This window comes from Vipera berus, assembly GCF_964194415.1.
Source record: "Vipera berus genome assembly, chromosome: Z".
NCBI lineage: Eukaryota > Metazoa > Chordata > Lepidosauria > Squamata > Viperidae > Vipera > Vipera berus.
The window spans coordinates 34173386-34196778 of record NC_138205.1 but is presented as its reverse complement, the minus strand read 5'-3'; the positions used below and the strand labels follow the sequence as shown (position 1 = coordinate 34196778).

The following is a 23393-nucleotide window of genomic DNA, read 5'->3' as shown; positions in this document are numbered from 1 at the left end:
TCCAGTAATCATCTTTTTCTTTCCTAAGTACTTGCAAACCCACTGCTTGATTATCTTTTCTATGATTTTTCCAGCTATTAATGCCAAGCTGATTGGTTGGTTAACTGGGTCCATTTTTTCCCCTTTTAAAAAAATATTGGAGCAACATTAGTTCTTCTTTAGTCTACTGGCACTTCCCCTGATGAAGTAGATTTGTTCCTTCAACCCTCTCTGGTGAGAGAATGTCAAATTGCCCACACTGTGTATATTTATTCAATGTTACATATCACATTCCTTTCTCTCTAAGTCGTTTTTCTAGTCATTGATAAAAATTATCTCACATTCTAAAACACATTCTCTTTTATCTTTAAAGTCAATCTATCCATTTCTGCACACTCTAAAAATTTCTTAATTAGTTCTTCAGTTGGTAAATTTTCATTTTTCCAATGTTGGGCAAATAAAATTCTTGCTGCAGTTAGTACATGTAAAATTAAATATATACAGTCTTTCTCATAATTTGCTCCTATTATTCCTAACAAAAATAATTCTGGCTTTAAATCTATTCATTTTTTAGTCATTTTCTCCAACCATAAGTGTAGTTTTGACCAAAATCTTTTAGCTTTAGTGCATGTCCACCAGATATGGTAACAAATGCCTGGCTTTTGTTTGCATTTCCAACATTTGTTTGAAGTATTTTTAAACATTTTTGCTAATCTCACTGGTATTAAATGCCATCTTTAATAATTTTATATAGGTTTTCTTTATATGCCACTGCTTTCCTTAATTTAACATTTCTTTCCCATAATCTTCGCCAGTTTTCTAATTCTATATTATGTCCAAAGTTCTTCGCCCATGTGATCATTGTTTCTTTTACTTGTTCCTCCTCTGTCTTTAAGCTTAACAGATATTTATAGAGTTTCTTAGTTTCTCATTTGCTTTTAGCAGTATCTGGTAGAATTCTGTCTGTTCTTTATAAAATCCCATTGTTTTAGCATCTTTTTCATATCTCGTTTGGATTTGCAAATATGGCCACCATGATAGATCAATACCTTGTTCTTGTAAATCTTGTCTGTCTTTCAATTTTCCTTCATTGTCCAAGGTATCTTTATAGGTCACAACTTTGTTGTAATTAATTAAATTTGGGTAGGCAAAAGCTTCCATTGTTGAAAGCCATCCAACTATCTTGATATAAATTTTTGCTTTTCTTTTTCCCCATTCTAAAAGAAGTACATTTCTTATAAAGTGGTTTTGAAAGTATTGATGAATTTTATTCTTCCCATACCACAGAAAGGTATGCCAACCAAGTTGTAGCTCATGCTCCTCTACTTTTTTTATGAATTTTATTCTTCCCATACCACAGAAAGGTATGCCAACCAAGTTGTAGGTCATGTTCCTCTAGTTTTTTTTATCTCTGAGCATTATCCACTCTTTAAGTCATGTTAATATAGTTGCTTGGTAGTATAACGTCCATTCCGGTAGTCCAAATCCTCCATTTCTTTCGCTTGTAACATTTTCAGTTTGATTCTAGCTTTTTTTCCTTGCCAGATAAATTCCAGTATTGTTGTATTTAGTTAATCAAAAAAGGCTTTTGCCAGTCTTACAGGTACTGTTTGGAATAGAAAGAGTATTTTCGGTAAGATATTTATTTTCACTGTTGCTATTCTCCCCAAAGAAGGGACGCGGTGGCTCAGTGGGTTAGGACATTGAGCTTGTCGATCAGAAGGTCGACAGTTTGGCGGGTCGAATCCTGAGTGCCGTGTAACAGAGTGAGCGCCTGTTACTAGTCCCAGCTTCTGCCAACCTAGCAGTTCGAAAGGACGTAAAAATGCAAGTAGAAAAATAGGGACCACTACGGTGGGAAGGTAACAGCATTCCGTGCACCTTTGGTGTCTAGTCATGCCGGCCACATGACCACAGAGACATCCTCGGATAAGCGCTGGCTCTTCGGCTTTGAAACGGAGATGAACACCGGCCCCTAGAGTTGGAAACGACTAGCACGCATGTGCAGGGGAACCTTTACCTTTACCCTCCCCAGCATTGAAAGTTGTAAATTTTCCCCCCCACTTTTCCAAATCCAATTTTGTTTTAGCAATCTTGCATAATTGTCTTTTATTGTTGCACATCTTGCTGTTAAATAAATTCCCAAATATTTAACTTTTTTAACTATTTGAAGATTTGATTTTTTTGCTAGTTGGTTTATTTTTTATGTTTTTTAGTTAGCACTTTAGTCTTTTATGTTTATTTTCAACCCTGCCACTTCTCCAAATTTTTCAATTTTCTCTTTAAGTTTAGTGCTTGTTTCAAGCGGCTCTTCCAATATAAAAACCAAGTCATCTGTAAATGATTGTAGTTTATATTTTTCATCTTTTATCTCCAGCCCTTTAATTTCTATATCTTCTCTGATGTTTCTATTCAATACTTCCAGTGTTAGTAGAAATAATAATGGAGATAGTGGGTATCCCTTTCTTGTGCCTTTTTTGATGTCAAAGTTTTCTGTAAAATCTCCATTTACAATTATTTTGGCTGTTTGTTTATAATAAATTGTTTTAATTACATTTATAGTTTTCTCCAAAATCCATTTCCTCTAGTTGATGAAACAGAAATTGTCAGTTTACGTTGTCGAACACTTTCTGTGCATCAAGAAATATTAAAATCATCTGTTTCCCTGGATGAATTTCATAGTACACTAGAACAGGGCTTTTCAATCTTTTCATAGATTGTACCACTTTTAGGACATGACAATATTTGAATACCACCAGTGCTTAGCAAGGTGTCAAAAAAAAAAGGGGGGGGATTTTGGGTTTTACTGATTAGATTCATTTGTTGTTATAGAAATGGCTAGTTTATAATATTATGGAAAAGTAAAAAGTTGAGGTTCAATGTTAATGCTTCCTTCTGCTGCAACAGAGGAAGCCTGTTCTTTTACCCTTCTCTCCCTCACTTTTCCTTCCTTTTTCCTCCGTACTACGTCCTACTATTTGCTTTTGTATTGTTGTATTTTATTCTATATTCTAACAAAATATTACAAACTGTAGAAAAAAGAAAAAAGTACCATTTTTAATTTCTTTGGTGGCTGTTCCTTTGCTGAATCATTTTCCCTTTGCACTGACAAATGTATGATTTATCCATGTTTATTAATATGCACCACTACCAGCTAGCTCTGGGGCCTTTCAAACTTGGCACTTTTAAGACTTGTGGACTTCAACTCCCATAATTCCTCAGCCATCATGGCTGGCTGAGGAATTCTGGGAGTTGAAGTCCACAGGTCTTAGAGTTGTTGTTTGTATATCCCTGAGCTAGCTGGTCAGCCCTTCTTCCTCTCTCCCTTTTGAGCTCTTTCCACAGTGTAGTGAGAATGTCCCTTCCCTGTACCCTTAAAGATACAGGAATCAAGTTCAAAGTAAGAAAGGTTCACAAAATAAGGAACATATAAACTCCATTTTTTTTCTTTAAGCAGCCTCAGGCATATCACGTGTCGCAATGTTGCAACCGAGACTAAAAGGCTCCGGCAATTGCAAAAAGCTTATTCTTAAATTAAGCCTGTTTACCTTCAAAGAAAACTTTCTAAAAGCCATAGACAGACTCAAGGGGGTAAAACTAATTACATTTGTTTAAAGGGATTAAACCTACAGAAGTCAACACTTTGGACTCGTTGCTAGCCTAAATACAGACTAAAATATTCCAATAAGCAAAGCACACAAAGGAGCCTCTGAATTACAAAACACTGTAAAAACTGTACAAAAATCCTTATGGTAACCCAATCAAGCTGCCAGCTGATCCAGAACTAAATAAACTCACTTTTTTTCTGACATGCCGACTTTTCATTTCATCAGCACTAACTGCATTAGCACTAACTGCTTAGCCCCTACCTGTACTCACTGTACACATATGATTGTGTATCGTCCGACCCATCCACTGCAATTATTAAATTTACAGATGATACCACCGTGGTGGGTCTTATTACAGGTGGAGATGAAACACCGTACAGGGGGGAGATACAAAAACTATCCTTATGGTGTCTAGAGAACAACTTGCACCTGAACATTGGCAAGACAAAGGAGATGGTGCTAGACTTCAGGAGGAAAAGAGAGGAACCTGCCCCACTTTACATTGTGGGTGGGGGCTGTGTGGAGAGAGTCTCCTCCTTTAAATTCCGGGGAGTCTAACTCTGTGGAGATCTTACCTGGAAAGTCAATACAACCCAGGTGGCCAGGAAGGCCCAACAGAGACTCCACTTCCTCAGGGTCTTGTGGAAAAACAGGGTAGAACAACGACTAATTAGACCTTGCTGCGATAAGGGTGGCGAGGTCTAATCACTTTGCTACCCTTATCGCGTCCGCAGATAATCGCCCGGCCACCCTGTTTAGGGTGACTCGCTCCCTCCTTAATCAGGAGGTGAGGGAGGAACCCTTGCAGGGTCGTGCCGAGGAGTTTAACCAACATCTGTCGGACAAAATCGCTCGGATTCGGACCGGTCTGGACTCTGACTGGGCAGAGTCTGAGGATCAGGACACGGGCGGTCTTGTCGATATTACCTGGGAGGAGTTTGATTCTGTGACTCCGGAGGAAGTGGACAGGATTATGGGGAGGCTGAGCTCCACCACATGTTTATTGGACCCGTGCCCTTCCTGGCTGGTTTATGCAGCCCGGGAGAGGACACGCAGCTGGTTCCAGGCAGTTATATCAGCTTCTTTGAGTGAGGGTAGCTTCCCTGCCGTCTTGAAGGAGGCGGTGGTGAGGCCTCTCCTCAAGAAGCCTGCCTTGGACCCAGCTGTATTGAACAACTTTCGTCCGGTCTCCAACCTTCGCTTTCTTGCGAAGGTTGTTGAGAGTGTGGTGGCGCATCGGCTCCCTCTGGTCCTGGATGAAGCGGATTATCTAGACCCGTACCAATCGGGTTTCAGGCCCGGGTACAGCACGGAGACGGCATTGGTCGCGCTGGTGAATGATCTCTGGAGGGCGCGGGACAGGGGACATTCCTCTGTTCTAGTCCTATTAGACCTCTCAGCGGCTTTCGATACCATCGACCATGGTATCTTGCTGCGGCGTCTCAGGGGATTGGGAGTGGGAGGCACGGTCTTACAGTGGTTCTCCTCCTATCTCCAGGGACGTTCGCAGTCGGTGTTGGCAGGAGGGCAGAGGTCGACTGCGAGGTCTCTCGTTTGTGGAGTTCCTCAGGGGTCGGTCCTCTTGCCTCTCCTGTTCAACATCTATATGAAACCGCTGGGTGAGATCATTCGTGGCTTTGGAGTTGGGTATCATCAGTACGCTGATGATACCCAACATTTTCTTTCGACCCCAAACCACCCCAGTGATGCCCTCAATGTGATGTCCCGTTGCCTGGAGGCGGTTCGGGTCTGGATGGGGAGGAACAGACTTCAGCTCAACCCCGACAAGACTGAGTGGCTTTGCATACCTTCATCCCGGGTCTATTCGGATATTCCATCTCTTCCTATGGGGGGTGAATTATTACCCCCCGTAGATAGGGCTCGCAACTTGGGAGTCCTCCTAGATTCACAGCTCACCTTGGAAGATCACATGGTGGCTGTGACTAGGGGGGCTTTCGCCCAGGTTCGCCTGGTGCGCCAGTTGCGGCCCTATCTAAGCCGGGATGATTTATGCACGGTCACTCATGCGCTCGTGACCTCTCGTCTGGACTACTGCAACGCTCTCTACATGGGGCTTCCCTTGAGGACCACCCGGAGGCTCCAACTGGTACAGAATGCAGCCGCGAGAGTTGTGTTGGGAGTCTCCCGATACTCCCACGTTACACCTCTGCTCCGTGAGCTGCATTGGTTGCCAGTTGTCTTCCGGGTGAGATTCAAGGTACTAGTAATGGTGTTTAAAGCCCTACATGGCAGGGGTCCGGAGTACCTTAGGGAACACCTGCTGCCGGCATCGACTTCCCTCCGCCCTGTGCGTTCCCACAGAGAGGGCCTCCTCAGGGTGCCACCGGTCAGAGAATGTAGATTGGTGGCCCCCAGGGGGAGATCTTTCTCTGTGGGCGCCCCAGAATTATGGAACCAGCTACCAGTTGAGCTCCGGATGGCGCCCGATCTCCGCTCCTTCCGCCGCGACCTAAAAACATACTTGTTCGAACAAGCCGGCCTGGCCTGAGGGGGGATTGGGGGGGGTTATTATTATTTTATTGGGGTTTTTATTATGTATTAATTGTTCTTTTAACGGGCATTTATTTAATTACTTTTAACTTTTGTAATTTTGTATTTTATTCTTGCCCTGTACACCGCCCTGAGTCCTTCGGGAGAAGGGCGGTATAGAAATATTAATAAATTAAATTAATTAAATTAAATTAATGACCTTCTTTTACCGGTCTACTATAGAGAGCATCCTCTCACACTGTATTGTGGTTTGGTATGCTGGCCTGACAGCCACGGATAGGAAGATATTACAAAGGGTGGTGAGCACAGCACAAAACATTGTGGGCTGTCCGCTGACACCACTGGATGACATCACCAGGGCTCCCTGTCTTGGGAGAGTGAGGAAAATTCTCAGGGACGACTCACACCCTGGTCGGTACCTCTTTACTCTACCAGCGGGTAGGAGGTACAGAAGTATAACCAGCCATACCAACAGGCTGAAGAACAGCTTTTATCCATGGGCTGTCAGGCTCCTGAACGGAAAATAACTCTATATATGATTGACTTGTGAGGCTGGTGTATTGTGCAATTAGCTCACATGGTGTAACAAGATGGTGGGTTTGTTGTCACTGTGAGGGGGTGGGCACAAAGGAAAGCTCAGCCAATCTCACTGTACACATGTTGTACTTTGATAATAAAGGTTCATTCATTCATTCTCCTGGCTGGAGAAAACGAACCAGGGGACCTTTTCCTCCATCAGCAGCTGCTGCTCCTTCTTTGTCCCTGTTTCCTCCCTGCCGGCTGACCCCTCCTTCTCTTCTTGTGTTGTCTTTTTTTCCCCTTTCCTGTCCAAACCACCTCCTTTTATAGCCTCTCCTCTCCTCCCCCTTTTTCTTCAATTCACCTCCAGCTCCGGGGCTGCTTCCAGAAGCACTAAGCAGCTGGAACCAATCAGCTGGAGCCCTGCCAGCTCCTGGGATCCAGACAGTCCTGCAGCTGCAGTTGCCTCTCCCTCAGGCTTGGGTCGCTGTGGCTCATTCCCCTCCCCCGCAGCACTTGGCTAGCAGTTGCGTACTACCTGCCACGTTGCAAAGTACCACAGGTAGTACGTGTACCACCGGTTGAAAAGCCCTGCTCTAGAACATCTAGAATCATTCTTAAATTATTTTTTATCTGTCTTTTAGGTAGAAAAACATTTTGGTCTATGTATAAATTTGGTCAGAAATTTCTTTAGTCCTTCTGCTATTATTGAGGCAAAAAGTTCATAATCTACATTTAATAACGATATTGGTCTATAATTTTTTATTTGTGTTAGATCAGAGTCTTCTTTGGGTATTAAGAGTAATATTAGCTTCAGTCTATGTATTTGGTATTTTAGCCTCCAAAAGTATTTCATTGCAGAGATCTTTCAATATTGGGCTTAGTATCTCTTGTAATGATTTATAAAGCTCTGCGGGTAATCCTTCTGGGCCCGGAGTCTTATCATTTCTTTGCCTTTTTATAGCCTCTGTAATCTCCATCACTGATATTTTTCCATTTAATATATTTTGAATATTCTCTAAAATTTTTGGTAAGTCTGCTTTATTTATTTATTTATTTATTTATTTTAATTCCATTTATATCCCGCCCTTCTCCGAAGACTCAGGGCGGCTTACAAGCTTAGCAGTAGCCTTCATTCTATGTATATGCCTGCTTATTAGGGCTTTCACACACCCCCTAAGCGGCATTATTACAGTCAGCTTAATTGCCCCCAACAATCTGGGTCCTCATTTTACCTACCTCGGAAGGATGGAAGGCTGAGTCAACCTTGAGCCTGGTGGGATGTGAACCTGCACTAATTGCAGGCAGCTGGTGTTACTTAAGGAGGCATTAGCCCACTGCTCCACCAAGGCTCATTAAATGCTGCATATTTCTTATGAAATTTCCTCTGCATTGTAAAGTATCTCATAATAGTCCTTGATAATTTTTTTAATTGTATCATTTTGAAACTTTAATTCACCTTTTGAGTCTTGCAATATTTTTATCAGTTGTTTCTCTTTTTCTTTTTTCAGTCTGTGTGCTAACCATCTCCCCGATTTGTTGGCATTTTCAAAAAAGTTCTGTTTAGCACTTTTAATCTGTTGAGCCATTATTTCCATCTCAGCTAGGTTTAATTTATGTTTTATTTTCTCCATTTGCATCTTGAGTATTTTCTTTTGTGGGTCTATTTGTAATTCTTATTCTAATTTTCTGAATTCTTCCTTCAACTTTGGACTGAGTTCGATCCTGTTTCCCCTGATGATGTGGACAGGATCATGGGGAGGCTGAGAACCACCACCTGTTTGTTGGATCCGTGCCGCTCCTGGCTAGTTTATGTGGCCCGGGAGGAGACACAAAGCTGGTTCCAGGCAATAATAACTGCTTCCTTGAAAGAGGGTGTCTTCCCTGCCACCTTGAAGGAGGCGGTGGGGAGACCCCTCCTCAAAAAGCCTGCCCTGGACCCGGCTGTTTTAAATAACTATCGTCCAGTCTCCAACCTTCGCTTTTTGGCGAAGGTTGTTGAGAGTGTGGTGGCGCATCAGCTTCCTCTGTTCCTGGAGGAAACTGATTATCTGGACCCGTACCAATCGGGTTTCAGACCCGGATACAGCACGGAGACGGCATTGGTCGTGCTGGTGAATGATCTCTGGAGGGCTCGGGACAGGGGTTGTTCCTCTGTCCTGGTCCTATTAGATCTCTCAGCGGCTTTTGATACCATCGACCATGGTATCCTACTGCAGCGTCTCAGGAGGTTGGGAGTGGGAGGCACCGTTTTACCGTGGTTCTCCTCCTATCTCCTGGGCCGTTCACAGTCGGTGTTGACGGGAGGGCAGAGATCCGCCCCGAGGCCTCTCATTTGTGGAGTTCCTCAGGGGTCGGTTCTCTCGCCCCTCCTGTTCAACATCTATATGAAGCCGCTGGGTGAGATCATTCGTGGTTTCGGGGTGGGGTATCATCAGTACGCTGATGATACCCAACTTTTTCTTTCCACCCCGAACCAACCCAGCGATGCCCTCGCCGTGATGTCCCGGTGCCTGGAGGCGGTCCAGGTCTGGATGGGGAGAAACAGGCTTCATCTCAATCCCGCCAAGACTGAGTGGCTGTGCATATCGGCATCTCGGGTCAACCAGACTATTCCATCTCTAACGATGGGGGGTGAGGTGTTACCCCCCGTTGATAGGGCTCGCAACGTGGGCGTCCTCCTGGATTCACGACTCAATTTTGAAGACCATATAGGAGCCGTGACCAGGGGGGCTTTTGCCCAGGTTCGCCTGGTGCGCCAGTTGCGACCCTATCTGGACCGAGATGCCCTACGCACAGTCACTCATGCACTCGTGACCTCCCGTTTAGACTACTGCAACGCTCTCTACATGGGGCTGCCCTTGAGGACCACTTGGAGGCTTCAGCTGGTGCAGAATGCGGCCGCACGAGTTGTGATGGGGGTTTCCCGATACTCCCATGTAACACCTCTACTCCGCGAGCTGCATTGACTACTGGTTGCCCTCCGGGTGTGATTCAAGGTGCTGGTGATGACCTATAAAGCCCTAAATGGCTTGGGTCCGGGATATCTGAGGGAACACCTGCTGCCGGCATCAAGCTCCCTTAGTCCAGTGCGCTCCCACAGGGAGGGTCTTCTCAGGGTGCCACCGGTAAGAGATTGCCAGCGGACGACACCCAGGGATAGGGCCTTCTCAGTGGGTGCGCCTGCCCTTTGGAACCAGCTGCCAGTGGACCTGAGGACTGCCCCCGACCTCCGTTCATTCCGCCAGGACCTGAAGACCTGGCTCTTCGAGCTCTCTGGCCCAGGCTGAGAATTTTAATTTTAGTTTTAATCTTAATTTTAACTGGGGTTTTACTTATGCAGGGACGAATATAATTTTTTTTAATCTGTTTTTAACTTTTGTATCTTTGTTTTTTAATCACCCTGTAAACCACCCTGAGTCCTTCAGGAAAGGGCGGTATATAAATGTAATAAAATAAATAAATAAACTTTAACTGTTGTTTCTTTTCTTTATTCTTTTTAGCAATATAAGTTATAGCCAATCCTCTGAAATACGTTTTAGCTGTGTCCGACACATTTTGAAGTGATGTCTCTTCTTTCTTGTTTATTTTGGGGGGAAAAACTCCATTTCCTATGTCACTAGTTGTATGAATTCTTTTTCTTTCAATATAGATTTGTTCAAGGACCATCTTAATTTTTTCTTGGCTCCTCTCCAAGTCATCTTTATTGGGTTATGATCTTCTCAGATATCAGTTTCTATCTCAATTTCTTGTATCATCGTGCTAAGTTCCGAGGATGTCCATATCATATCAATTCTAGACCATGATTTATGTCTATTTGAGTAAAATGTATATTGTAGTTTCTTTGGATTTTTCTCTCTCCATATATCTTAGATACAGAGTTCTGTCATTTTTAAAAACACTTTAGGTAATATATTACTTCCTTTCCTCGCTTATTTAGTGCTTTTATAGTCCAAATTTCCATCCGTTATTGCACTGAAGTCTCCCATTATACAAAGATTTTGATAGTCCAATTCTAATATTTAATATAATTTTTGGTAAAATTGTTCTTGTTTATCATTTGGTGCATATATTGCTATCATCCATATCTGTTTTTGATCCATCCTTATTTCCACCATTAATATGCTTCCCTCTTCATCTGCATAAATTTATTTAGGGTTCATTGTTTCTTTAATGTATAGAGCTATTCCTCTTTTCTTTTGTACCAATGCAAAGTGAAGTTTACCAATTTTCGGTTGTTCTAACAATTTATAGTGTTGTCTCTTAATATGTGTTTTTGGAGGCAAATTATATCCATTTTTAATTTTTGTAGTCGTCTAATTTCTTTTCCTTTTTGAGGGAGAATTTAGTCCATTTATTTTCATTGACAAGATCCCACTTTCCTTCTCCATCTCTTTCAATTATATATAGCTCTTAATCTTCTAGTCGATCTTATCTGTCTCTGTTCTCTTAGTCTTGCTCTTTCTTATATGTATGTGTTTTTAATTTCTTCCTCCTCTCTTGGTTTTACTGCTCCTTCTACTGCCATTTTTTCTGGTTTCGTTTCTCTTGTTGTACCAGATTCAAAATCACCTCCTTCCATAAGCACTCTATGGTTGTCATAGAATTCCATTGCTTTAGATGGCATATCCAGTCTATATCTTTTTGTGTCCCAATAGATTAAAATTCCTTCTGGAATCAGCCATCTGAAATTCATTCCTTTTTCAATTTTCTAGTTAGAAACTGGTATTCTGTTCGGTATTCTCTTATTCTCCTAAGAATTTGTTTGAGAACTACAATTACTTTTTCTTTGTATTTCAAAGGTTCATCTCTTACTCTTCTCAAAATGTCGTCTCTTATGCATCTTTTAAGAAGTCTAACATGTACTTCTCTGGGGACTTTATTTCTTCTAGTGTAGATTGAGTTGACTCGATAGATCTGATCTAACTCCATTTCCTGCCAATAATTCCATTATCAGGTCTAGAAGGTCCTCTTCCTTATCTTCCATTATATTTTGAAATCGAGGCCTTTTCCATTTCCATGAAAGCTATCGAGTCTTCTAGTTCTCCATTTATTTGCTTCAATTTCTGGTTTTCATCTTTTAAGTCTTCTAACTTCTGGTCAACCTCAGTTAATTTATGTTGTATTTTTTGAATTGTTTTTGGTTATTTGTAACCATCTGTTTGAAAATTTCAAATTGAGAGTCCATGTTATTAATTTTTTGGTTCTGTTGGACCTCCAGTGGGTAGAAATTGGGTGTGCGGAACAGAGCCTCATTCCCCTGTGCCTGTGTTGCCGTGACATCACCAGAAACCAACTGAAAATTTGCCATTCTTGCTCAAGCCACAATTGGAGCCTTTAAAGGACACTCAATTCACACTACCTTTGTTAATCACTTTTGGAAATTACCTATTAACTGTTTCAAAGAACTTCAAAAAAAATTCAAAATGGCAAAAAATGGAAATAATGGTGCCTTCAATCCTTAATATATGAAAATGAAATTGTATCTCCATAGGTTTAAGAATTCAAAATAAATAGCAAAAAGTAAAGTAATGGTCACAGACAGCTTTAAATGGATTAAGAAAATATTGGAATATTTTATTTGGAATATTAAAATATTTTGAAATTAATCTTAAAGGATAAATGCATTTTCATGGAAAAGGAAGACTGTTTTTGATATTAGAGAAATATTAAGATAAGTGACTTATAATGCTGTTTGGAGATATTTTTGAGGAATGGCATTAGCATCTTCAATCAATAGTATCTGCTGTGTTCTTATGAACAGTCTGTTCTCAGAAAAAGCTCTTATAGAAAAGGATATGGAACCAAAAAAAATCTGAAATGACTGTGGAGAACAATATGAACAAGAACTTCTTTCTGGGTTTGCTGACATCTGGTAAGGCATTGTGTATTGAACTTGCTTACAGATAAGAGCTGAAATACAAAATGGTGAGTTTTATATTTATTAACTTTGGACTTTTGCTGACACCTAGATTGCAAAAGATGTTGCTTATTGGACTTGTCTATAGTTAATAATTGAGCTATGGGATGGAGAGTTTTATATTTGTCAATTAAGAAGCAGTGAAGAATAGTGAAACTGGTTATACACACTAAAAGTACAACGTTGTTTTCTTGTGGTTTTTTCTTTTTTCCTCTTTTAGCTTTCTTGCATCCTTTATTTTCCTTATTTTTCTTTTTAGTTTGTATTATCTTTTACTATTGTAGTTAAAAAATTTAATAACTATTACTAAAAAGATTATGAGTAGTTCTGAGATCACATCTATCAGTTCCCTTAATATGCTCAGATGTAATCCATCTCATCATTCTACCATAAATATTAGACATCACTTTGTATGTAGCCTGTGATTCAAGAACAGTTTGCTTGCCCCAACTACTATTGTTGCATTTGGAAACAAGTCATTGGAGAGAATGTATACATAAGGAGGATGGCATATATCAAAGAATCAGTTATGGACAGCAAGAATTATAGAATAGAATAGAATAGAATAGAATAGAATAGAATAGAATAGAATAGAATAGAACTTCCGGGTTTTGCAGTGTAGTGGTGCATGGCTGAGGGATTGCGAAGCTCCACATCCCACGGCTGATTTCGTCCTGCCAGGGGACCCTAAATGGGTCTGAAGTCACCCCAGAAAGGTGGAAAAGGAAGAGGGGCACCCCGTTGATCACAGAACAGCTGTGGTCATTCCGTTCAATCCGGGGGAAGGCCTCTGACCTGACAGGAGAAAGGCTAGCCGCATACCAGTGTCTAGCCCAAGCTACCTGCAGCCAAAGTCCAAGAGCACAAGCCAGAACAATGGTGAACAGCATGCTTGGAATTGGTGAGAATATTTGAAAGGGAGGGGAGGGGACTGCACTCCCATTCCCCCATAGACGGAAGCAGTGAATTAACCTTTAAGAAAGAAAGAAACATACTGAAATTAAATTTAAAATACTACAATCTGATCAAATTTAGAAACTAAAACAAACTGCTAAGATTATATTCTAAAGAATTTTGATGAGATTATAAAAAAAAGAAAAATAATAAGAATAATTTCTTGTCTGAAAGAGCTGGAAAACAAATAACTGCTGACATCTAATGGAGAATTAGAACATAGCACATTAAAGGCAACACCCAGAAACAAAGAAAAATCTGTTCCCATGAACTCTAATAACCGTTAAGAAGATAGCTAATAAGGAACAAAGAAGAGAATGTACACTGGGCCAGGTATAAGATTGGAAAGTGTCTGAAGGAAAAGAAATACTGTGTTTGTGGTCTAAATTTTTGAATTGTTTACAGAAAAAGAAAAACTTTGATTTATAACTAATCTTTGAGGGGGGATGTTACAGGAAGGATTTAAGGTAGCTAAATATATTGAACTGTAATTCTGACTGGTTGACAATTGACCCCTGAAAGAATTTATAAAATATTGATTTTACTGAAACCTTGACAACTGAAAACACAGTGGATTATGAAAATTATATATAAAGACAAGAGCTATACAAAACTGGACTGTTCAGATTTTGAGTTTTGGCCACCTTTACAAGGCTAATTAGAGAGATTATGGCATTCATGATGGATTACTTGAAAGGGGGAGACAACATGGATATGACATACTCATCAAAAAATGATAGAAAACCACATTTAATACCTACTCCTGAAGGACTCAGCCTGAATGGTCAAAGACCTCTAGAAGCAACATTCCAATATAAGACAAATACTTTCCAAGACAAATACTTTCCAAATTTATGCAATGTATGACAGATACAAATCACAATAGCTTTAAACCACAAGGAGATTAAACACTACTTTGATAACACAAATGAATAACTTAAATTCACAATCAAAAAACATCCAGAGAATGATGGTAAAGAATGAACAAACAAACCAGATAACAGAATGTAAACTAGAAAAAAATGACTTAATCAGCAAACCCACAAATGAAGGGAATTATAATTTAATACAAACAGGGAAAAACTTATAACACTTGGATACAACAATAACTATGGAAAAGATACCTTAGAACGTCAAAATAAACCTGAGAAGAAGAAAGAAGACTTAATAAAATGGACACTGCCAGGAGAATCATTGTTTGGGAGACAAAAAGCATACATCTTATGTACTCTGTATCCTCCATTCCCAACAATTACAAAAATACAAGAACTGCCTGATAAGCCAAAAATATTAATTTGGAAAACTATTTGGCAAAAGAAGAAGGCCAGAGCCTTGCCCTACCAGGTGGAATATTACATGAGCAAACACTTGTTTGAATACAGCTATATAAACAGATAACTTTGGTCATAAAGGGGCTCTATAATAAGAGGGATAAGAAATATAAGTAATATAGTATTTTTGATAAGATATAAAATGTAAAAATACTGGGATGATGTAAGTGAATGTAAAGTTTGAATTTTAAAGATAAATTAAATTTGAAAAGATTTAGGATTAAGGAATGATTGAAATATTGAGAGGAAATTAGGTTTAAGAATTTTGGAAAAAAAGGATATATAGTGATTTAACAAATTAACTTTTACAAATAGAAGTGAAATATAAATTGATTAGAAAAGATGTTATAGGTAGATGTTATGATAGATAAGTAGTATAGTATTTTAATAACATATGAAATATGAAAATATTGGGATGATGTATTTAAATGGAAAATTTGGATATTTAGATGTTAATTATTTATGACTGATAAGAATTGTTTGAATATTAAGGAGAAATTGAGCTTAAACAAGATTTATGAAAATAAGATATATGGTTAATCAATGATTTTTACAAAAATAACATATTGAAAAGAAAAAAAGGCCACATATGGACGCTACCATTATTGGTATAAATATGGAAGAAAATGTTTATATTTAATCATTTATATATTGAAAATATCAAATATCAAAAATTGTATTTGTTTAATGTTGAAGAAGGAGAATACTATTGGGAGAAGATCAAGGAAATATATTATTAACTGATATACTAATTATGGAAATATAAAAATTAATTATTATTGACTGTTAATTAACTATTAATTGTATGTTTTTCCCAAAACAATTAGGTTGGAAGGGACCTTGGAGGTCTTCTAGTCCAACCCCCTGCTCAGGCAGGAAACCTTATATCATTTCAGACAAATGATTGTCCAATCTCTTCTTAAAAACTTCCAGTGTTGGAACATTCACAACTTTTGGAGACAAGTTGTTCCACTCATTGCTTTAACTGTCATGAAATTTCTTCTTAGTTCTAGGTTGCTTCTCTCCTGGATTAGTTTCCGTCCATTGCTTCTTGTCCTGCCCTCAAGTGCTTTGAAGAATAGCTTGACTCCCTCTTCTTTTTGGCAACCCCTGAGACATTGGAACACTGCTATTATATCACCCGTCCTTCTATTAATTAAAATAGAAATACCCAATTCCAGCAACCATTCTTTATAGGTTTTAGCCTCCAGTCCCCTGATCATCTTTGTTGCTCTTCTCTGCACTCTTTCTAGTCTCAGCATTTTTTACATCATGGTGACCAAAACTGGATGCAGTATTCCAAGGCATTGTAAAGTGGTATTAATACTTCACATCATCCTGATTCTATCCCTCTGTTAATGTAGCCTAGCACTGTGTTGGCTTTTTTGGCAGCTGCAGCACACTGCTGGCTCATATTTAAGTGATTGTCCACTAAGACTCCAAGATCCCTCTCACAGTTGCTACTATTGAGCGAGGTACCACTTATACACTCTACCTGTGTATTTGGTTTTTCTTGCCTAAATGTAGAACCTTACTTTTTCATCATCTGATCCTGGCAACCTGAATTCATCAACTCAGCTAGGTATTTTCTTATCACTTCCTGCATTTCTCTTCCGCCACTTGGGATGCAGCTTTTGAGAGATGTGAGGTTTTTTTTTATTTCGTGAAGACAGATGCAGAATAGCAATTAATAGATCCTGTGATCACAATTTTGTCACGTTCTCCAACAACTGGGCCATTTCTTGGACTTTTCTTTCATTCATATACCCAAATTATACTGTTGTTATTTTTGGGATTCACTAAAAACTTCAGCTCATTCTGAATTTTGACCTTCCTCTTTCATTCTTACAGATTTGCACTATTTTCTAATATTTTGCTTTTTATATTTGATATTTGAAATGTGTCTTTTTCTTTAGTTGTCGGAATTTTTTTTATGTAATCACAGTGGTTTCATTTCCCATTTTAATTTCTGTTCAATATTATTGTTTTGGCTTTTCCCAAGCCTCCTTTTTTCCCTTTTAGGATTTCTATCCATGGAATTCTTCCTAATTTTCCCTCAGCTTATTGATGTCAGCTTTTTTGAAATGTAGAGCAATATAGTCAATTCTAGGATCATACAATTACTCTATTTCACAATTCCTACAACTGCAGGAAACATTTTTTTTCTTTTACTGCATAAAGTCCACTATTGCATGATAAAGGCTAATCCAATAGACATTGCTTTAAAAAATACATTGCATATCTCTAATGTAAAAGCTTTTACACTTCACTGTTAACATTCCATTTTTCCTAAGTCGGGATCTTCCTTCTACTCTCTGGCCTTGTTATTAATCAAATAACCTCTTGAATAGCTTGGCATTAGAGTTACAGGAACATCTGCTCTTCCTTGTTTATTGATTTGGCACACTGCAGATCCTGGTTTTGGAAAGCAGCACTGCACTGCAGACGTAAGCCCTGCATTGCTCGTATTTGATCCATTTACTGGAAAAGCATGAGGAAGCCATGGAAAACTATGCAAAGAAAGCCAAGGTTTTGCTGCAATGGATAGAAACTGCAGAACAATAAGAGCCAGCAAATTAAAATGTTGCAAGTGATCAAATGAAAATCCAAGAATTCTGGGAGTGAACTAGATGGAGGAGAAAGAAAATTGAAGGTAGCAGTAATGAGATCAGACTGACCGTTCTGTGTAAGATTTAAAGGGAAAAATAATAAAACAAGGGACAACAACCCAGCAGTTCCATTTCAGTAAATGCATTTGTACTTCCTTTAGGAGGGATAAATCTATGCTCCTCTTGCCTCCTCCAGACTCCCGCTGTTACTCATCTGAGCTTTTTAAATGATTTACATCACCTAATGACAGAAAATGAGCCATGTGCCAGCTGAATTTGGAGAACAGTTTCTTAAACAGGTCTGAAATGGCTGTAAAGATTCATGACAGCAAGCCCCCAGCATCCCCCAGCTATGATTATGTTGGAAAACATTCTGTACCTCTTACTACCAGAATCTTCATCTCGTACAAAATTAGCACTGTGCTTGTTAATTGAATAATTAGTCAGGTGCATGCAGACATTGTCCTGTAAATAATTAAACAACAAGCAGGATATTAGGCTAGATAGATTTTAATCCCCGTTATGTTCTAGTCTCAGGGTTGAAGGGGCAGAGAATGGTATGTGAAACACCCATATTTTGTGAAAAACTTAAGATGTGCAGTTATATTTATCTTACTTAGTTTTCCTTAATTTATCTGGTGATGGGATTTCAATAACATAAAAATGATTTTTAAATGTTTATAGTATGAGGCAATAAGCTGAAACTTTGTGTTCTAAATTCCCTGATAAAAAATAAATTTTTCAAGAAAGCAACATGTGATTCGTATAACCACAGATCTGAAAGAAATCCATATCTACCTAGGCACTTTTGAGAGAAACTAAGAGCACAACTAAAATGAATGAAAAATATGTATTAAAGAAAAAATACTGGTTCAGTCAAAGGCTGATGACTATTCTATGGTCTGCACTAAAATGAATAAAGAGAGATAAAATACTTTATTAATTCTGCATGATTCTCCAAATATTGGTGAACTACAGCTTCCAGTAATCCGGCCAATAGTAAAGGACATTGGGAGATGTAATACAGGCACATCTGAAAAGTTGTACATTCCACAGCCTTACCTTGTTTATAGGATGTTAATATGTATCTCATAAAAATATCTATTAAAAACATATCTGGAATCTTGCAGGGGTAAATATCACTGCAGGCAGTGATTTGAAGTGGAGAAGTGCAGGCAAGAAAGGGTTAAGTGCTTTCTCCCATGCATTGCTTCTCTCTTCCAAATTGAACCTACCCAGTGTTTGTCTTTCACAAAAATAAATCCTGAGCAGAGATAGCTATCTGGGCTCAAAAGCAGAAAATGTAAATTATAGGTCTTTGTTAGGCATATGGTGCTAGCCTACAATGTTGGGTTGAAAATATATTAACCATAATGCTATGGCTTTAAGTTGTTAATTGGCCAATGGGTGTGTAAGTGTTCTCATGGCCATAAGAGGAAGCTAGGAACGTAGCTTCTCTCTCTCTCTGAATTCACTGATCTCTACTATTACTGTTTTTGCTCTGCTGTTGGTTTACTACTGTTGTAAACCTGAACTGTGTATTGACCTCTGGACCGGTAAGAAGACTTTGTAGTTTGGATTACTCCTTGGACTGTTGCTATTGTGTATGACTTGGACTGTTTATTTTTGACTGTGCATTTTTGTTTTTACACCACATCAAAGTAAAATACTTTTTGCTTTTAGAACTCAGTGTATTTCTGTGTGTGATTTTTACTGCTCTCAGTGCCCTTCCTTGTCTGTGCAACTCTTTGGTAGCACAAGGAGACCTCTGCACAACAAATTCCTTAACAGTCTTTACATACACAATGGCTGTGCTAATCCAATACTGGCACCACTATGGCACCACTATGGCATGAGTTTGCAGACTTCTAGCTATTCAGCTGCTGTGTCTGGGCAAAGACACATTCCCCATTGATGGGAATTTCTAACTTGTTCCTTCTGTTGGCTCACTAAGACAGCTTGACAATAATTTTCTCACTGTTTGTTTGCTGTTTTGATGGGCAGCTTTGCTGTGCTCTTAAACATTGGCTAATTAGCATAATCATAATCATCTTGACCACAAAAAGCAATATTTCCAGGTAAGAACAAGTTTGTGGGGAACCATCAACTAGTAGATGTTTTCAAGGCCTCTCCACTGGACAATAAAGGAAGTGCTTGCTATTCCAGGTGGGGAAGATGAGGACACATAGCGGACCACACAGTCAGAAGCATTTGCAAAGCAACAGCATACAAAATGGTGTGCCTGACCGGGTGACCAAAGCCCTGTCCCTTTTTAACATGGATCACATGCACTGCCCACATAGGAAAGGGGCAGTTTCAATCATCCCATTGCATCTGACAGTTTAACAAAGGTGACGCTCTCATGTTTCAATGCTCCTTTACATAGCAGTGTGAAAAAAATTGACAGTTTGCAGTGCGTTTTGTGTGTGAAATCAGCAGATTTAATCTTCATTCAAATTAGAGGAATACCTCAATCTTATTTAAGGGGATTGTTGCCAATACTTGTCAATTCACCAGTGTGATAAATATATCAGTATAATTCAGTAATAAAGGTTTCTCTAATCTGGTAAGATTTAAGTATTAATTTTGGGGAAATATTGAGACACATCCCTCCCAAAAAAATGATGGGGCTGAAACGGAGATCCATTGATGTTTTTGTATAACTACTGATGTCAACAGAGTTCAGCCTTTTGACTCACCAAATTACTTTGTGATGGGTCTGAATACATAGATGTTGCAAAACGTGCAAGTCCCTCCTCATAAACAAATACCCGTAATGGATCACATGATGTCACCAACACATAAATCCGAAGATCAAACTTGAAACCATCAATAATAAATGGCTTGAGAAAAGAAGATTAATTTTCAAGTAAATATCTACAAATACAGTTTCATCTAGAAAAAACCATGCACTGGGCAATATACATATTTCTGAGTTTTTGCCAGCAACTTATAGTCTAGTAAAAAATCAATTCAGACATACTTTTTGATAAAGGGAGGTCAAAAAGGTTCTTTACTTTGTGAAATTACTAAGAATGTCTTGTACCCAATCCCATTCATGTAATGGGACTCATATAAGTATATACTCAAAAGGACAATGTAAAGCCATTCTCAATGAGTTCTTAAAATATAAAACCTCCATCTGTTGATAATGATTAAAGATCTTTTGAATTTTTTCTAAAGGTACAGCAAAATAAGGGCTGTTAATGATTCATAGATCCAGAAAGGTCATGTAAGTCATCTAGTCAAATCTCTTGAATGATGCCACACATAATCAGCTTTAACTGCCTACCCAACAGATGGCTATCTAACCAGTTATTTAAGAACTTGAGTAAGAGTGGCCCTACATTCTTCTGAGTTAGGGAGGACAATCCACAGCTATAAGACTACATGTAGCCATTTGTTTAATTTCAGAAACATCTGCAAGATTTTATTCAATTTCTAGCATGATATAATATCCTTCCCAATAGCCTATTGCTTTGGAAAAAAAGACAATGATACCAGAAAGAAAAAAAAATAACACGCCAGAAACAGGAAAGGGTCTTCAACTATTGTTAGCTTGGGTTCCACCCACTTATTTCAATTGACTACTAGATGCCCCCTGAGATTGTTTTAACATTCAGTTAAAACAGAAAGCTGCCCACCAGCGAAGTTGCCATGGTTGATCTGCCTTTGTCAGAATGATATTTCTTAACAGTATAGTTTCATTCATAGTTTCATTTCCTGTAACTGAAGACCATTAAATTAAAATTTGCCCTATGGCTAAGAGCAACAGATATTTGAATGCCACCTTTATGACCTCTCCAAGTATTCACTCCTTCAGGCCAAATATTCATTGCCATACCAGAGTCTACACTGTGCTCAAATCATCCCCAACAATTCCTTGCCCCATTCTTACCCCATTTTCTTCATAAAACTTCCTCAAATTCCAAGGACCACCAGCATAACAAAGTGCTATCATCCGCACAGGTCAAACATCTGGGCATCTCATGAGGGTTAAGTATCAGTTACAATGAAGTTATTGTGGGGGGCAACAAGGAAATTTCAGCCAAATTCCAAATAAGCATATTGCAACCATGACTGACTTGCACCAAAAATATCAAATAATACAAATTCAGCCATGGTTATTCTAGTTTGTAATCTACTATTGTGGAACCTATACTTGATTAAGAATTCAATCTAAAATCAATTTTATAGCAAGCTCTACATTTACCTTATAATGCAGCATATTTCAATGATCTTCCAGTTAATTTACATTGGAACTTTGTAAACAAAGTCATGGCTGACTTTCTCCAGGATTCTGCCTCTCTCAACCTGTTGCTCAATTGGCTCACTTTAGCTATTTTCATTCTTGTGTCTCTTATCCCAGTAAGTTTCTCCACCTCCTCACTACCTTCCCATGATTTCTGAATGCTTTCCCACAAACAGTAGGAGGTCCTTCCCATTTCTAGAGGCTGTTTAGGAGCTCTGACACTTTAATCCATGTAATTCTCTCTTATGGAGAAGATTTACTGATTATCAATGGTTTTTGACATACTGATCTTACTTCTCAGTAATAGACTGCTTTTGAATATCTGCCAAAATGGCTAGAAAGACTCACAGCAATACAGGGAGCCTGTTTCAATACAAGAGGATCACCTTTGAGATATAGAGCTGGCAGATCATATCCTCCCCAGGTTTGATATCTCTTACAGTTTTTGTGATGAAAATGCCTTTGCCTTGACAACCAGAGTCTGGTTTACAGATGTAGGTTTTATGTTTTTTTGATCTCCCAAAGGCCTGCAATTCACCATAGCTGAGACCAATGAAGAGAAAAGGAAAAGCATGTTATTTAAAAGACATACAGTAGCCTAAGAATACTCCAAACTGCTAGCCCTAAAACTAGACATCTTGGTAAGAAATTATGGGAACTGAAATCCAATATTCAATTGGGAAGACTGCTTCTCAAAGTCAGCCCCACAGGGAGGGGAGAGAAGGTATTTTCAGTAATATTTAGGGCCCATAGCAGAATGGTTTGAATTCTAAAAGAGACTTTTATACTTTTTTTATAAAACTAGTTAGGCCAAATTTATTTGCCTATGTCAATGTTCATCTTCTAGACTTTTATGATGAAACAAGAGAAGCTAAATAAGAAAAAATATGGCAGATAACTCACTCAGCAGGAAGACACCAAGTCTTGGGAAAGAAGTTGAATTCCTTGGGGAAAAGCTTTAACATTCTGCTCATATTCCTAGCTAGAAGGTCCTTCCTACAGATTTCTGTCATCCCAGGGAAATGATTTATTTTCTAGAAAAACAGGCATCAAAGATAAATATTAAGTACAACCTAAACCTTTATATCTTTTTTCACAAATAAAAACAAAGGTTCTTTAATTCCATCTTAGGGTGATAGTAACTTTTACCTGATAACTTTTCATCTCTATTACCCGATCCAGAGAGACAGAATAATCTGTCCAATACAAGGTCCATTCATCAATCTCAGTTGCTTCCCGAAGCCCACACATTTTGGCAGCCCGACGTACTGTGTGATAGGAAGAGATAGGAAGAGAGAGAGAGAATCACATCAGTTTCATGTAGAAATGTTAGGGAGTAGAAATGGAAGAACAAGTTCTATTCAGAGGGCTAACTTAATTCATAACTTAATTCCAAACTATGTAATTTAATTTCATTGAAAAATATACCAGATTATTGTTGATTTAACATGAATTTGTGCCAAACTCCACTTGGTAAACTTGTTAGAATTCCTCTACACACTCATCTTTAAATTGCTATTCTTACATTGGACAATATGAGAAAGCTTTGGAAAATACATAAATTTAGGAATTATAAGAAAGAAAGAAATGAGGTGAATGTGTGAATATTGGAGTTGAATGTTAGATTCCAAATACTTTTAATTGTTAAGCATAATATCTCTTTTAATTTTTCAAACAAAACTTGGAAAAAGCTCAGAATTTCATTAATTC

At 38.7% G+C, this 23393-nt stretch overlaps 1 protein-coding gene across 1 annotated transcript in view; it reads right to left on the bottom strand.

The window, feature by feature from the left end:
- TTLL6 (tubulin tyrosine ligase like 6) overlaps positions 1-22934 on the bottom strand; it is a gene marked incomplete at both ends in the record, with an annotated part of 39849 nt that extends 16915 nt beyond the window's left edge. The window contains 5 exons of the mRNA XM_081344616.1: positions 17811-17896; positions 20131-20274; positions 22070-22226; positions 22587-22717; positions 22833-22934. Of these exons, the coding sequence (XP_081200742.1) occupies positions 17811-17896; positions 20131-20274; positions 22070-22226; positions 22587-22717; positions 22833-22934 (620 nt within the window). The remainder of the gene's footprint in view (positions 1-17810; positions 17897-20130; positions 20275-22069; positions 22227-22586; positions 22718-22832) is intronic.
- Positions 22935-23393: the final 459 nt, after the last annotated feature.